General features: G+C 41.0%; 2 protein-coding genes across 2 annotated transcripts; both read right to left on the minus strand.

Moving 5' to 3' along the window:
- Positions 1 to 10,308: 10,308 nt before the first annotated feature.
- LOC108946435 (secreted RxLR effector protein 161-like) lies at positions 10,309 to 10,701 on the minus strand. The gene has a single exon (XM_018773322.1). It carries the CDS (start codon positions 10,699 to 10,701, stop codon positions 10,309 to 10,311), a length of 393 nt encoding a protein of 130 aa, XP_018628838.1.
- A 2,345-nt stretch (positions 10,702 to 13,046) lies between these two features.
- LOC138895553 (uncharacterized) lies at positions 13,047 to 15,092 on the minus strand. Its single transcript, XM_070180256.1, has 4 exons — positions 14,657 to 15,092; positions 14,063 to 14,301; positions 13,661 to 13,817; positions 13,047 to 13,228 (listed from the first exon to the last, which is right to left on the minus strand). Exons 1-4 carry the CDS (start codon positions 15,090 to 15,092, stop codon positions 13,047 to 13,049), a joined length of 1,014 nt encoding a protein of 337 aa, XP_070036357.1.
- Positions 15,093 to 15,180: the final 88 nt, after the last annotated feature.

Genomic DNA, 15,180 nt, shown 5'->3' on the forward strand with positions numbered 1-15,180 from the left:
GTGTCCCAAGAATGCCACCGAACTAAGCCAGAACACACACTTAGAGAATTTGGCATAAAGTCTCTCCTCTCTCAGCCTCTGTAATACAATACCTAAGTGTTGTGCATTCTTCTCCTGGCTACGTGAGTACACCAGAATATAATTAATAAATACTACGATAAATAAATCAAGATATGGCTGGAATACACTATTCATCAAGAGCATAAATGCTGCTGGGGCATTGGTCAGCCCAAAAGACATCACGAGAAATTCATAGTGACCATAACGAGTCCTGAATGCTATCTTTAGAATATCTGAATCCTGAATTTTCAACCGGTGATACCCAGATCTCAAATCAATTTTGGAGAATACCCTCGCTCCCTGAAACTGGTCAAATAAATCATCAATACGCGACAAAGGATATTTATTCTTGATTGTAACTTTGTTCAACTGCTTGTAATCGATGCACAACCGCATAGTATCATCTTCCTTTTTTCACAAATAGAACCGGTGCACCCCAAGGTGACACACTAGGCCTAATAAACCCTTTATCAAGAAGTTTCTGAAGTTGCTCTTTCAATTCTTTCAACTCGGCTGGTGCCATAAGATATGGAGGAATATAAATGGGCTGAGTGCCCGACACCAAATCAATACCGAAATAAATATCCCTTTCGGGTGGCATAACCAGCAGGTCTGCATGAAATACATCCGGGAAGTCTCGTACTACCAGTACTAATCAATAATAGGAGTACCTGCATCAACATCTCTCACAAAGGACAAATATGACAAACACCCATTCCTAACCATACGTTGGGCCTTCAAATAAGGAATTACCCTGCTAGGAACATAATCTAGAGAACCTCTTCATTCGACCTTCGACAAACACAACATCACCAACGTTACGGTTTTTGCGTGACAGTCCAGAATTGCATGACATGGAGACAACCAATCCATACCCAAGATTACATCGAAATAAACCATACTAAGAAATAAGAGATCAACTCTAGTCTCCAATCCCCCAATAGTTACCACACATGACCGATACACACGGTCCACAACACGAACAGGTAAAACTAATGACTCGTGGGGCATATCCAGATAATGAGTAAAATACGATGATATATACGAATAAGTTGAACCAGGGTCAAATAATATAGAAGTTTCCCTGTGGCACACTGAGACAATACCTGTGATCACTGCATCTAAGGCAACAACATCTAGCCTAGCAGGATAAGCATAAAACCAGGCCTGACTGCCACCTGACCGGCCTCCCCCTCTTGGGAGACCCCAGATTGGCTGAGCCCCACCCAGAGTTGGCTGGGGAGGTGGTGTAACTGCTGGTGCCGTCGGCCGAGAACTCTGCTGTGGAGCCCCTCTCAGGAGCCTAGGACAATCTCTCTTGAAATGACCAAATTCTCCGCACTCGTAATAATCCCTCCTCTGAGGGAACTGCTTCTCCTGATAACCCGAGGAATTACCTGTAGAAGCCTGAGCGGATGAGGCATGGTGAGAACTCTACACTGGTAGTGCACTGAATGAAGACTGGCTTGAGTGAGCATTGTAAAAACCGTGGCTAGCTAATGCACCACGATGAGCTGGACAAGTCATCTGAGCGGGCCTATAAGGACGACCCCTGCTGTGGTAGGACTGTCCCCTAGAAGGTATCCCACCAAAACCGCCCGAACCTCAAGGCCTCTTGGTCTCCCTGTCACCATGCTCTTGGCTACGGACCACCTCTATTTGTCGAGCAATGTCAACTACCTCATCAAATGTAGCCCAGACACCCTTTCCCGAGTCATAAGTTACCGAAGCTGATATGTAAGGCTATCAATGAATATCCTAATCCTCTCCCTATCGGTGGGAACCAACCAAACTACGTGATGAGCCAACTCAGAAAACCTCATCTTTTACTAGGTCACAGACATGCTATCCTGCCGAAGCTACTCAAATTGTCTGCGCAGCTCCTCCCTACGAGACTGCGGCACGAACTTCTCCAAAAAAGAATAGAGAACTCCTTCCATGTAAGTGGTACTGCAGCGACCATCCCGCGCCTCTCATAAGCCTCCCACCATCTGAAGACAGCCCCAGAAAACTGAAAAGTAGTAAACGAGACCCCACTGGTCTCCAAAATACCCACTGTCCGAAGTATCCGTTGGAACATATCCAGAAAACCCTGAGAATCCTCTGACCCAGCACCGCTAAATGATGGAGGTCGAAGCCTCCCAAATCTCTCAAGTCTCCTCTGCTCATCATCTGCCATAACGGGGACTACCGGGGCATGAACAGCTGCAGCCAGCTAGGCTGGTAGTTCCCCCGGTATCTGAAGTCCCTACACTACCTGCTCTGGAGTACGGGCAATAGGGGTATGAGTACCTCCCCCGGCTTGAGAAGTGGCAGGTGCGGCCTGAACCAAAAACACCTGAGCAAGGCCAGTGCAAACTGTCAATATCTGGGCCAAAGCCTCCTAATGGCCTTGAATCACAATGGGCACAGCTGGTCCTGTCGGCTCAGCTATGTCTGGAATCTGCTCCTAAGTTGGAGCAACTGGTGGTGCTACTCCAACTGCTGTACGAGCTACACCTTGACCTCTACCTTTGCCCCGGCCTCTACTACGGCACCAGCCTTTCGCGGCCCTAATTGGTGGTTGACCGTCCGATCCGGTAGTTCCTCACCATCTGTGAGAGAATAGAATAACATAAATATATTTCCCAGAATTAACAAATTCGCATGACAGAGTACAAGAAAGTCAAATTTTCCTAAGGGTTCGGCAGCCTCTCGAAGATAAGTACGGACGTCTCCATACCGATCCACAAGACTCTACTAAACCTGCTCATTACTCGTGAGACCTATATAACCTAGGCTCTGATACCAACTTATCACGACCCAAAAATCCTAACCTGTCGTGATGGTGCCTATCTCAATACTAGGCAAGCCGACAACCTCAATAGACCACATTATCTCTTAAATTTGAAATCATAATATTAGAATTTCCATAGAAAAATCTCACAAATTACTGACATAAGATACATTCCCAAAACCCTGTGTCACTGAGTACATGAGCATCTAAATGATAACAAAGTCTGACTGCTTAAAACACTGTCTGATCATATAGAACAATACAAAAATTAAAAGGAAAGAGAGTCAAGTCTGCGGACGCCAAACAGCTACCTCGATAATCTCCAACAGATAAAACTCCGAGAACTAGCAACTGCCGTGTCCAGAAGTACCTGGATCTGCACACGAGGTGCAGGGTGTAGTATGAGTATAACTAACTCAGCAAGTAATAATACTAAATAATGAACTGAAGGTAGTCACGAGCTTCACAACTAAGTCCAATTACAGTAATTTCAACAATAAGAAAGCAGGCATGCTTGTAAGTTTAACAATTAAGGCCCAAACAGTAATTTCATATTAAGTTCAATTGAAACATGAGATAATATCTCTCAGAAATTTACAACATAGTGATATATGACAATAGTAGTACAATAAGAATAATATCAAATGTATCCTCTTAGGACCATAGTCATTCAGCCATTCCATTCACTCAGCACTCAGCACTCGCACTCAGTAGGTACCTGCGCTCATTGGGGGTGTGTACAGACTCCGGAGGGGATCCTTCAGCCCAAGCGCTATAATATGCACGTACAACTCATGTGTTGCACGGACAACTCACGTGCTATAGTATCAATATCTAGATTCACACGGGCAACTCCCGTATTGCACGGACAACTCACGTGCTACACGGACAACTCACGTGCTATAGTATAATATCTGGATCCGCACGGATAACTCACGTGCTGCACAGACAACTCACGTGCCATAGTATAATATATGGATCCGCACGGACAACTCACGTGCTGCACGGACAACTCACGTGCTATAGTATAATATCTCACAATCAGGCCCTCGGCCTCACTCAGTCATAAATCTCTCCAGTCTCTCGGACTCTCAATAATCATGAAAACTAGCCCAAACAACAATGATATGATGCATCAATAATGAATAATAGAGCTTGAGATAAAATAAATAAGTAAACTGTGACTGAGTACAAAACAATAATTTAGCAGATAATTCGACATGTACACAACCTATGTGGGTCCCTACAGTGACAACACATAATCTAAACATGATTTGCGGTTCAATTTGTCTACTACATGGAGAATGTACAGATAACAACAGATTATTCAACTACACAGTTCCATGGAATTTGATCAAGTCACAATTCCTACGGTGCACGCCCACACGCCCGTCACCTAGGATGTGCGTCACCTCAAAACCACTCACATATCACAACAATTCGGGGTTTCATACCCTCAAGACCAAATTTAGAACTGTTACTTACCTCAAACCGTGTAATTCTTTATTCTTCAATGCCTTTTCCTCGCGAATCGGCCTCCAAACGCCTCGAATCTAGTCACAAATAATTCGATTCAGTCAAAACAAATTATAGGAATTAATTCTATATGAAAAATACTAATTTTTCAACAAAATCCGAAATTTCACCCAAAAATTGCCCGTGGGGCCCACGTCTCGGAACCTGACAAACGTTACAAAATCCGAAAGCCCAATCGACTATGAGTCTAACCATACCAATTTACCTAATTCCGACATCAACTCGACGCTCAAATCTTCAAATTAAACCAAGAGAGTTTTCTAAATTTTTCAACTTAATTCACCCATTAAATGTTAAAAATAACCATGGATTCGGTAATTTGACCAATATTAAGTTAAGAACACTTACCCCGTTGTTTTTCTTGAAAATCTCCCAAATATTGCCTCTTCCCGAGCTCCAATTCATCAAAAATGGGAAATGGGACGAGGTCCCATTTTCAGATCTTAAACATTCTGTCCAGGTTCGCATTTGCGGACAAAAACTTTGCATTTACAAATGAACAGTAACCTCCCATGAATAGTGTTCGCAATTGCGATAAATTGTTCGTAATTGCGAACTACACTAAAATCCAAAAATCATCGCAATTACAATAAATTGTTCGCAATTGCGAGTGCACAGTAACCTCCAATGAACAGTGTTCGCAATTGCAAAAAATTGTTCGCAATTGCAAATGAACAATACCTCACCAGAAACCAGCAAACTCAAACTTCTCTGAAATGATCTGAAACCATTCCGAAACTCATCTGGAACCTCCTTGACACAAACCATATATGCATTTCACTCATAAAACACGTTATGGACCTGCTCGCGCACTCAAAACACTGAAAAAAGTTCGTCTTGACCCGATATTTAACATGGTCAAACTATCAAATTTCTTAACTTTACTAATCTCTTAGTCAATGATCCAAAAATACACCCAAGCCCGTCGCAACCCCGTCAAATCATACCAACAAGTCCTAAAACATCATACAAACTTAGTCGAAACTTCAAATCACCTCATACAATGCTAGAACCACGAATCATATCCCAATTCAAGCTTAATGAAACTAAGAAATTCCAACTTCTACATTCAATGTCGAAACTTTTCAAATCACGTCTGATTGACCTCAAATTTTGCACACAAGTTATAAATGACATAACAGACCTATTTCAATTTCCAAAATCAAAAAGTCAACTCCTCGATCAAACTTTCCAAAAATTCAACTTTTGTCATTTCAAGTTTAACTCCACTACAGACCTCCAAATCACAATCCAGACACGCTTCTAAGTCCAAAATCACCCAATGGAGCTAACAAAACCATCAAAATTCAAATCCGTGGTCGTTTATAAAACATTCAACATCCGGGCAACTTTTTTAACATAAGTTTTCAATTGTGAGACTGAGTGTCTCAATTTACTTCAAAATCTTTCCGGACCCGAACCAACTAACCCGGTAAGTCATAAACTAACTGTAAAGCATAAATTGAGCAGTAAATAGATAAACGGGGCTATAATACTCAAAATGACCGGCCGAGTCATTACAGTAGAGAACCTGGTTCTCTATCATTTCCCACGAAATATACACAATAATAGATAAATAAATGACACAACAGAGTTTTATGCGGAAAACTCCTAGCTCACGGGATTAAAAACCACGACCTACACTCATAGAATTTTAACTTCACTACTGAGAAAACTTTAGATTACAAACTATTGTAACCTAGGAATTAAACTCTTAATCCCTCACTCTCTTGTAATAAATCTATTACAAAGCTCACAACTTGACTAACTCTAGCCAAGACACAAACATAAGGTTTATGGTTTTACTAATGGTTTCCTACACAATGCTTCTAGCTAAGCTAAGTAGGAATTACAAGTAGATCACTCTAACAAAGTTACAACACAACTAAGGACATATGGTAACTCAGTGATGGAAATTGGTCCTTTGTTCTGTTGTTCTTTATTCTTGAAGCCTTGAAGTCACTTGCAAGATGGCAACACACTTGAGAGAAGACTTGTTGATTTTTTTAGGATGTGCAAGTGTGTGTGTTTTTCTTTGCTTCATGTTGATAATATGTAAGTGATGTCACTTAGATGATGCAAGCAATTATCTTGTACAAGGCATTTCCCCATAAACTGATTGCTGCACTGTTTGCATTGTTGCGTGTGTGCAAGGGAACAATTGCAACGACTTTACAGTTGTGGGGAGTTGACTGATACAGTCAGCAAGGGAACTGATGTCCATCTGTTCCTTCTATCATTTCTTTGACTCTAGTTGTTGGAACTTGTCCCCGACTTGAGACTTGTTGTTCTTAAGCACTTTGAGGATGTGTAACAGGTTCCCGATCTGGTTCTTATCATAAAGTTTGTTAGATTATCAAAATTTAAAAAGGCACATAACTTATCAATTTTCCCATTTTGATGATGACAAACTTATAATTGAAGTTCCCCCCTGGGAACCGGATCACCATATAATATTTTCTGTATTCCCTCAGGGAGAACCTGTTCCCCCTTCTCCTTCTCAATTTTCTTCCCCCTTTTGGCATCATAAAAAAATTATACACAAGTAATAAGCAAAAAGGAAGTCCAACATGGTTAACTCATGTCACATGTGTGCACACAAGCAAGACTAAAAACAGAGCATAAGAGTATAACATTCATAGAAAGAAAAGATGAGAGGCTCATTAATTTAAAGAAAAGGAGAACATAAATAGTAGTACCATTGTTACACTACCATTCACAAAAAAAATAACTTTAAAATACTAGCCACAAAAATAAAAAAAAGAGGACCAAGGTAGGACAAACAACATTTAACTGGACACTGGGAAGGGGACTGTTTTAAGGAGCACTAGAAGGAGGAGGCAGGGATGAGGAGGAAAGGGTTCTGAGGAGAATATCCATTCGAGCATTTGCAAACACTTGTTTGTTAAGAAGACGCTCTTTCAGGTCCTCGACCTGTTTCCCGAGGTCTGCATTTTCCTTGGTTAGGCGTGCAACCTCTGTGCCTTATGCACTGCTGGAACCAAGTGCTTCCTGGGTCTGACTGAGCTGCCCTACAAGAATGGCATTCCGTGCACTCAACCTACTTATCTCCTCATTTGCAGCATTCTGAGCATCAATCAATTGAGAGATAGTGGAATTGTTGTCAACCCCTCATTTCTTATCAATGCACTCACATTCCTCCAAGGTGGTCATTGAGAAGGTCTTCTTGCGAGTTCCCACTGTTGCTTTTCCCAAGGGGACTTTGAAGAAGTGAAATACCTTAGTGAGCAAGAACACATAGGGTAGACCATGATTTCCATCCTTGAAGTCTGCCACTTTCTTCATATGTTCTATCATGAGACCAGGTAGATTGATAGTGGTGTAGGCATCCAGTGCTTCCATGAGGAATAGGTCTGATTTTGAAGTAATGGAATGCCTTTTCATACGTGGAAGAAATACCTTATTCACCATCTCAAACAGAAGTTGATATACTAGAAGAAGGGCCTTCTTGTGCACCCGTTCCCTTTGCTGCACAACATCATCCTTCAGAATGGCACTTTTAAAATTAGGAGAACAAGTCCCCTCAATGGATGAGATTTCTTTAGTAGGCACTCCCAAAATGTTCCCAAACACAACCTCGTTCATCACAAAATCTACTATGTTGACCTTCAAGCAGATGTTATCATCTTCCACTATGAACATATCTGCGTAGAAGCTACACACCTCTTCCTCATACACCTTGGGGCTCTCATAGGTGAACAAGTATGTCCACTTTTGAAACTCACAAATATCAACCAGTTGACGCATCCCTGTCATGTCAAGAATATCAGGAGAAAATGTTCTGCCCCACAACACTTCCTGCTTTCTAAGATTTTCTCTACCTTCATGCTTAGACGCACTTACTTTGACCTTGTTGGAGGAACCAGGTTCCTCGTTGTCACAACCATTCCTTTTCACAGACTTTCTCACACTTTTCTCTTTCTTTGCAGACTTCTCAGACAATTTTCACCTGACTTCTCAGACAATGTTTCACCTAACTTTTCTCCCTCAACAGTTTCTACTTCCACAACTTGCACAGATGACTCTCTCCTGGGTTTTGGAACCACAGGTTTCTTAGAGGACTTACGAATTTAGGAAGCACGTTCCTCATTCACCTCTTTATCGTCAATATCAACAACAAGTGCTGGAGGCACTTCTTACTCATTCACCAGCTTTCCCCCTTTCACCAGCCTCCTCATTTTCTTCTCTTCTTTGTTTTTCTTCAGAACAGATTCAAGGGCTTCCTTATTTTGCAGCCTAGTAGTAAGTCCTTTAGGAGTGGGCTCTTTTGGAATTGCCCTTCTACTCCTAGCCGCAAATAGCTTGCTACAGACACATTGTCATAGTCTTCCTAACTATTTTCATTTTCTTCTTCAGATAGAGATCTTATCTCAGGAAAGACAATGGTTAACAGCTCAACATCAGAGTAAGGAGAAGGAGAAGGATCAATACTGACCTGGGGCTCTTTTGAGGAGCAAGGAGTTTCATCCCAAGTAGGAGTAGAGGGTTCTTCTTGGGCTGAGGGATCATGTCCCTTATTTGGTTCCCTAGTAGTACTGGCATGTGCCAAATTCTTAGGGGGCACCAGTTCCCCACCCTCATCCTTATGACTTTCACCTTCCCCCTGAGACCCAATGGTCTCATTTTCACGGTCATAAACACCAACCAAACCTCCCTCTATATCGATTAGTAACATGTTCTCAATGGCTTCTTGTTTATTCAGCCCCAAAGTAGAATCAGAGGATACAAGAGGAACATTACCTGTAGGATTGGCAATATTCAGATCAAAGCTTGGAATGGGCGTTGCTGAGCCTTCACTACTATGAACCACTCTTTGTTGGGCTTCAGAACTCTCTATAACTTTCTGACTAGAAACTTCCTGACCCTCATCTCCGTCTACTATTTTGCCTTCTGCCATTTTTTTCGGCGAGGCAGAAAGAGAGGTTGCAGGAGCGAATCTTTTGGGGTTCTGAGTCTTACGACTACTGTGAGAACCTGGACTTGATTGGGTTAGAGAGGAAATAGTAGGTAGTTGTTGGTCTGGTATGGGGTTTTGACTGGGTGACAAAGGGGACTCAGACTCTCGCTCCTGTACTTTGTGAGATGAAGAAACAGTGGGAACTACACTGGAAACATTTGAAACTTCTGGATTTTGAGACATAGAGAAGATTTGAAGTAAGGACACAAGAGGAAGAGTGTTTGCTTTAATAGAGAAAAGGGAATTTTTGTCTTTGATGTGGATAGTGAGGAAAGAGACATCGTTTGGGGTTATTTAGAGAAAGTGAGGGACCGGTTACAAAATGGGTATGAATCACTGGGTAGACGGGTCGTTTGGTAACGGGTGTGATGTTTGAGTTCTAAAGAGATGAGAGAGAAAGACTAAATTTTTTTAATGATGTGGCACTTTTATAGTCGTTAAAAATATGCATGAGAGTACACGGGAACTACTAACCTGAGTCAAGGGAACCAGGTTCCCTGACTTAGTTTTGTAAATGTGAGCCTCATCCTTTTACCAAGATGAAATATCATTAGCTGTTTGTTTGCTCTGTAGTTGCCATGCGTGTCTACCTGTAACGGTATATATATGAGTTAGAACTTGCAGAAAAGACTTTTGAGCTATTTTACATGTTCATTCTTTCATAGCCAATCATCGAGGGACATGGTGCTCCGTTTAATTTTATCAACCCCAATGCCAATCGATTCTTTTCAAAGTTCTCTTTGCTCAGTGCTTTGGTGAAGATATCTGATACTTGGTCTTATGTTTTGCAGAACTTCATGCAGATAAGACCCTTTTCAACATTGTCTCTGAGAAAATGATGTCGTGTATCAATGTGCTTTGTTCTCTTATGATGAACTGGGTTCTTTGCCATGTTTAGAGAACTAATATTATCACACAGTAATGGCATGCAATCAGAAAATACACCAAAGTCCTCTAGTTACTGCTTGATCCACAACAATTGAGCACAACAAGAGGCAGTTGTCACATACTCAGCTTCTGCAGCTGAAAGAGCCACATAGTTTTGTTTCTTTGTACCCCATAAAATCAAACACGATCCTAGAAAATGTGTCATGCCAGATGTACTCTTTCTATCCACCAGATAACCAGCATAATCAACATCAACATACCCGATTAAATCAAAATTGTCCCCTAAAGGATAATAGAGAACCGGGTCCTGCATTCCTTTAAGATACCTTAGAATCCTCTTGGCAGCTTTAAGATAAGATTCCTTTGGACTGGACTGAAATCTAGCACATAATCCCACACTGAATACGATATCAGGTCTACTAGCTGTGAGATACATGAGTGAACCAATGATGCTTGTGTACATGGTTTCGTTCACAGGAGAACCAAGTTAATCCAAGTACAGACGGGTGGCAGTGGCAATAGAAGCATCGATTGTTTTTGAACTTTCCATCTCAAATCTCTTCAGGAGCTCTTTAATGTACTTATGCTGGCTTATCATCATTCAATTAGGGGTTTGCTTAACTTGCAACCCTAAGAAAAAGTTCAATTCCCCCCATCATGCTCATTTCAAACTCACTTCCCATAAGCTTTGCAAACTCCTCACACAAGGATTCATTTGTTAGACCAAAAATGATATCGTTAAATAAACTTGCACAATGAGAAGTTTCTTTCCCCGTTTTTTCAGAAATAGAGTGTTGTCAATTTTTCCTCTTGTAAAGCCATTTTCAAGAAGAAACTTGGACAACCTTTCATACCATGCACGAGGGGCCTGCTTTAGTCCATATAATATCTTGTCAAGTTTGAATACAATATTCAGGATACTCATGACACTCAAACCCCGATGGTTGTTTGACGAAGACTTCTTCCTTTAAATATCCATTTAGAAATGCACTTTTGACATCTATTTGGAACAATTTGACTTCCATATGAGATGCAAAAGCAATGAGAATTCTGGCGGCTTCCATTCGAGCAACTAGAGAAAAAGTCTTATCATAGTCAATCCTTTCTTCTTGATTGTAGCCTTGAACTACTAACCCGGCCTTGTTCCTTGTCGTATTCCCAAATTCATCAAGCTCGTTTCTGAACACCCACCTGGTTCCTATGACCATTCTATCTGAGGGTCGATGGACCAGGTGCCATACACGGTTCCTCTCAAATTGATGAAGTTCATCTTGCATAGTAGTAATCCAGTCAGCATCTTTCAATGCCTCCTTGACATTTTTAGGCTCAATTTGAGAAAGGAAAGCTCAGAATGCAAACGAGTTTCTTGTCTTTGATCTGGTTTAAATTCCTGAATCAAGAGGAGTGATCATATTTTGGAGAGGATGTGACCTTTTGTGCTTCCAGTTAGACACATGAATCTCATTGTGGGAAGATCCAGATTCCTTAGAATGAGATCTATTGTTGGCATCTATTCATGGGTGAGTATCACTTCCCTGCTCAGCATTAGGAGTTCATTGCACGACATTAGCAACTCTATCCTCTGCTTCAGTTGTTGTGATGGAGGAACCAGGTTCTTCTACATCAGCTGAGGGTTCTGTTGTATTTTCTTCATTGAATTCCTTGACTTGGTTCAAGGAATCTTCGACTTCCCCCTGTCTTTATCAATCTTATCATGTGAACTTTTTCCACAAAGGTGGTGTGATTCATCAAAGATTACATGTATGCTTTCTTCAACATATTGAGTCTTTTTGTTGTAGACCTTGTATGGTTTTCTTTGTGAGGAATAATTAACCACGAAAGATTCTTTCATCACTTTTGGCGTCAAATTTTCCCAAAGCTTCCTTACCATTATTGAGAATGAATCATTTGCATCCAAACGTTCTTAGTGAGTTAGCTTAGACTTCCTTCCGTTCATCAATGCATATGGAGTTTTGTTCAGGAAAGACCTGATCATGCACATGTTCACCAAGTAGCAAGCAGTGTTGACTACCTCTACCCAAAAGACTTTTGCTACGCCACTGTCAATTAGCATATTTCTTGCCATGGCTTCAAGAGCCCTATTTTCCCTCTCCACAACACCATTTTGTTAGGGTGTTTTGGGAGCTGAAATATTATGACTTATGCCATTTTAAGCATAAAATTCGTCAAATTTTGCATTGTCGAACTTTGTACCACGATCAGACCTTATACTTATAACATTATGGCTCATCTTCACTTGAATCTGCTTCACAAATGCAACAAAGACTGGAAAGGTTTCATCCTTGGTTCTGAGAAACAAGGTCCATGTGAATCTGGAGTAGTCGTCAGCTATGACAAAGATGTACTTCTTTCCTCTTCTACTTGGCACCCTCCTAGGTCCACATAGGTCCATATGGAGAAGATAAAGAGGACCCGACTTGCTTTCCTCTTAAACAAGCATCACACACCTTGTGATCTTTGAACCTTGACTTGGGCAGCCTACGGACCAGGTCCTTCTTGACCAACTTGTTCAGCAATGAAAAACTTGCATGTCCCAATCTTTTGTGTCATAGCTTAGAATCATCATCAACAACAATCAGACATGTAAGATCCCCATTGTGCAAGGACTCAAAATTAGCAACATAGATATTTTTAAATCTTTTTGCCAACAGAACCACTTCACCAATCACGAGATTTGTGACTGTGCAGGTTTTTGATAAAAATATCCACTTTGTTTCCTTTGTCGCAGATTTGAGAAACACTTAGTAGGGTATATTTCAAGACATTCACATAGTACACATTCTCAATTTAATGAGTGAGCGTCTTTCCAATTCTTCCTACTCCCAGAATGTATCCCTTTTTGCCATTGCCAAAGGACACACTCCCTCCTTGCAGGGCTTTGAGAGAAAGGAAATCATCAATGTTTCCAGTCATACGCTCAGAGCAACCACTATCCATATACCATTTTGACTGCTTTCTTTCACTGCTCCCTGCACAAGAGAATCAAGGATTAGACTCCCTTGTAGTGAGAAAAAGGGCAAATTAAACTTCTTTTTGTCCAAGCAGGCAGTACACATTTTTAATGGAGGAACCAGGTTCCTTAGCAGTAGTTACCTTTTCAACAAAAACTTTATTTTTCTGTTGGGACTGAATTCTAGCCTTACAGTTTTGTTTAAAGTGTCTTGTATTACCACAGTGAGTGCAGAGCTAGTTATCAGGGACAGTAACATACTTGCTATGTGGATTGTAGGGAGTCATCTCCTTTTGGAACCCGACTCCCTGCATGTCCCCTCAATTGCTTGTATACATGGAAATGATTGTATCAGAGGACCATGTCCACTTTAGAGATTTTTCTAGGTCATTTTTAACTTTGCCTAGATCTTCTTAAAGTTGTCCATTTCTTTCAAGTTTAGTACACATACTAGATTTCACAAATTTTAGTTCATTTTCAAGCTTAATGTGTGCCCCCCTTGCAACTTCCTTTCCCTTTTGGATGTTCCCAAAACTATTTCCCCTTTTTAGTTCCTCAATTTTTTCTTTTTGAACCACAACTACTACCAACAGGTCATCTCTCTCATGCTATATGTTTTCAATTCTTTCAGTTAGAACATCCTTTTCCTTCTTTATAACCTCGATAGTTTCTTTTATGTCAACCACTACGACTACCAGATCATCTCTCTCATATTCTACCTCTCCTAGTTCCATAGTTAACACATTTTTGTCATTTATAAGATTATGATAAGCATCAATTAAAACTTTGGCCAAAGACATAGCTTCTTCTGAGAGTAAGACTTCAAATTTCTTTGAACGTCTAGAAAGTTTACCTCATCATCATTATCATCATCTTCATCATCGTCAGATTTTGCCATCAGGGCAAAAATGGAGTCATATTCTGCTGCTTCACTTTCAACTGCCATCATAGAGGTTTCACCTTGTTCATCATCTTCTCCAGATTTGCTGGAAGAATCTCCCCATGCAGTAAGAGCTTGTTTCACAACATTGTCAGCGACATCTTTTCTCTTGAATCTTTTATCACGAACCGGGTTCTTCTTGACTACTTTGTCTGTATTGTGCTTCTACTGGTCTTCTTGAGGAGAGGACAGCCTTGATAAAGTGCACTGGCTTCTCATATTTATGACGCAAGTCATAACCTCTTGTATTGATGGAGCTACCCCTTTTTGGAATGCCTCAATTTCTATGCACCATTTTCTGAAATCTTTTTGTTAGATAAGCCATGTGAGCATCCTCACTACCCGAGTCATTGTTTTTAGCCTAGAGGACCATGTTTTTCTCCTTCTTGGGTTCTCTTCTTTCATGGTCCTTCTTTTTCTTCATTTTATAAGTCTTCAGATTTCTGATGAGTTCATCAAGGGTCAACGTTTGCAGATCCTTTGCCTATGTGATAGCATTTACTTTACTTTCCCAGGAACCAGGTAATACACTAAGTATTTTCCTGACAAGTTTGTTCCTTGAAATAATTTCTCCTAGAGAGTGGAGCTTGTTGATGATGAAGGTGAATCGAGTGTGCATGTCCTGAATGGACTCATCATCCTTCATCCTAAAGAGTTCATACTCGGTGGTGAGCATGTCGATCTTTGAGTGCTTGAATTGAGTTGTTCCTTTATGTGTTGATCTCCTTGGCAGATTGACAGGCAGAGATTCTGTGTACTTGTCTGGTCCAATACCACAGACGAGAATCCTTTTTGATTGAAAGTTCTTCTCTATGGCTTTTCGGTCAACATCATTGTACCCCTTCCTTGTCTTTGGACCTGTCACTGCTGGCTCGCCAATAGTTTTCACGGGCACAAAGGGTCCATCGAAGATAACATTCCAAAGCTCTGAATCTCCAGCCATGATAAAATCATGCATCCTTGTCTTCCACCATCCGTAGCATTGTCCTTGAATCTTGGTGGTCTGTAGGTTGATTGACTTTCTTCAAATT

This window comes from Nicotiana tomentosiformis, chromosome 7, assembly GCF_000390325.3.
Source record: "Nicotiana tomentosiformis chromosome 7, ASM39032v3, whole genome shotgun sequence".
In the NCBI taxonomy this organism is placed as follows: Eukaryota; Viridiplantae; Streptophyta; class Magnoliopsida; order Solanales; family Solanaceae; genus Nicotiana; species Nicotiana tomentosiformis.

Coding starts and splice junctions, on each gene's coding strand:
- LOC108946435 (XM_018773322.1), bottom strand. CDS start 10,701: ATGTACACAAGCATCATTGGTTCACTCATGTATCTCACAGCTAGTAGA.
- LOC138895553 (XM_070180256.1), bottom strand. CDS start 15,092: ATGGCTGGAGATTCAGAGCTTTGGAATGTTATCTTCGATGGACCCTTT. Junction 14,302..14,656: donor ATTACCTGGTTCCTGGGAAA/GTAAAGTAAATG, acceptor AGCACAATACAG/ACAAAGTAGTCAAGAAGAAC. Junction 13,229..13,660: donor ACTAAAATTTGTGAAATCTA/GTATGTGTACTA, acceptor TCTCTTGTGCAG/GGAGCAGTGAAAGAAAGCAG.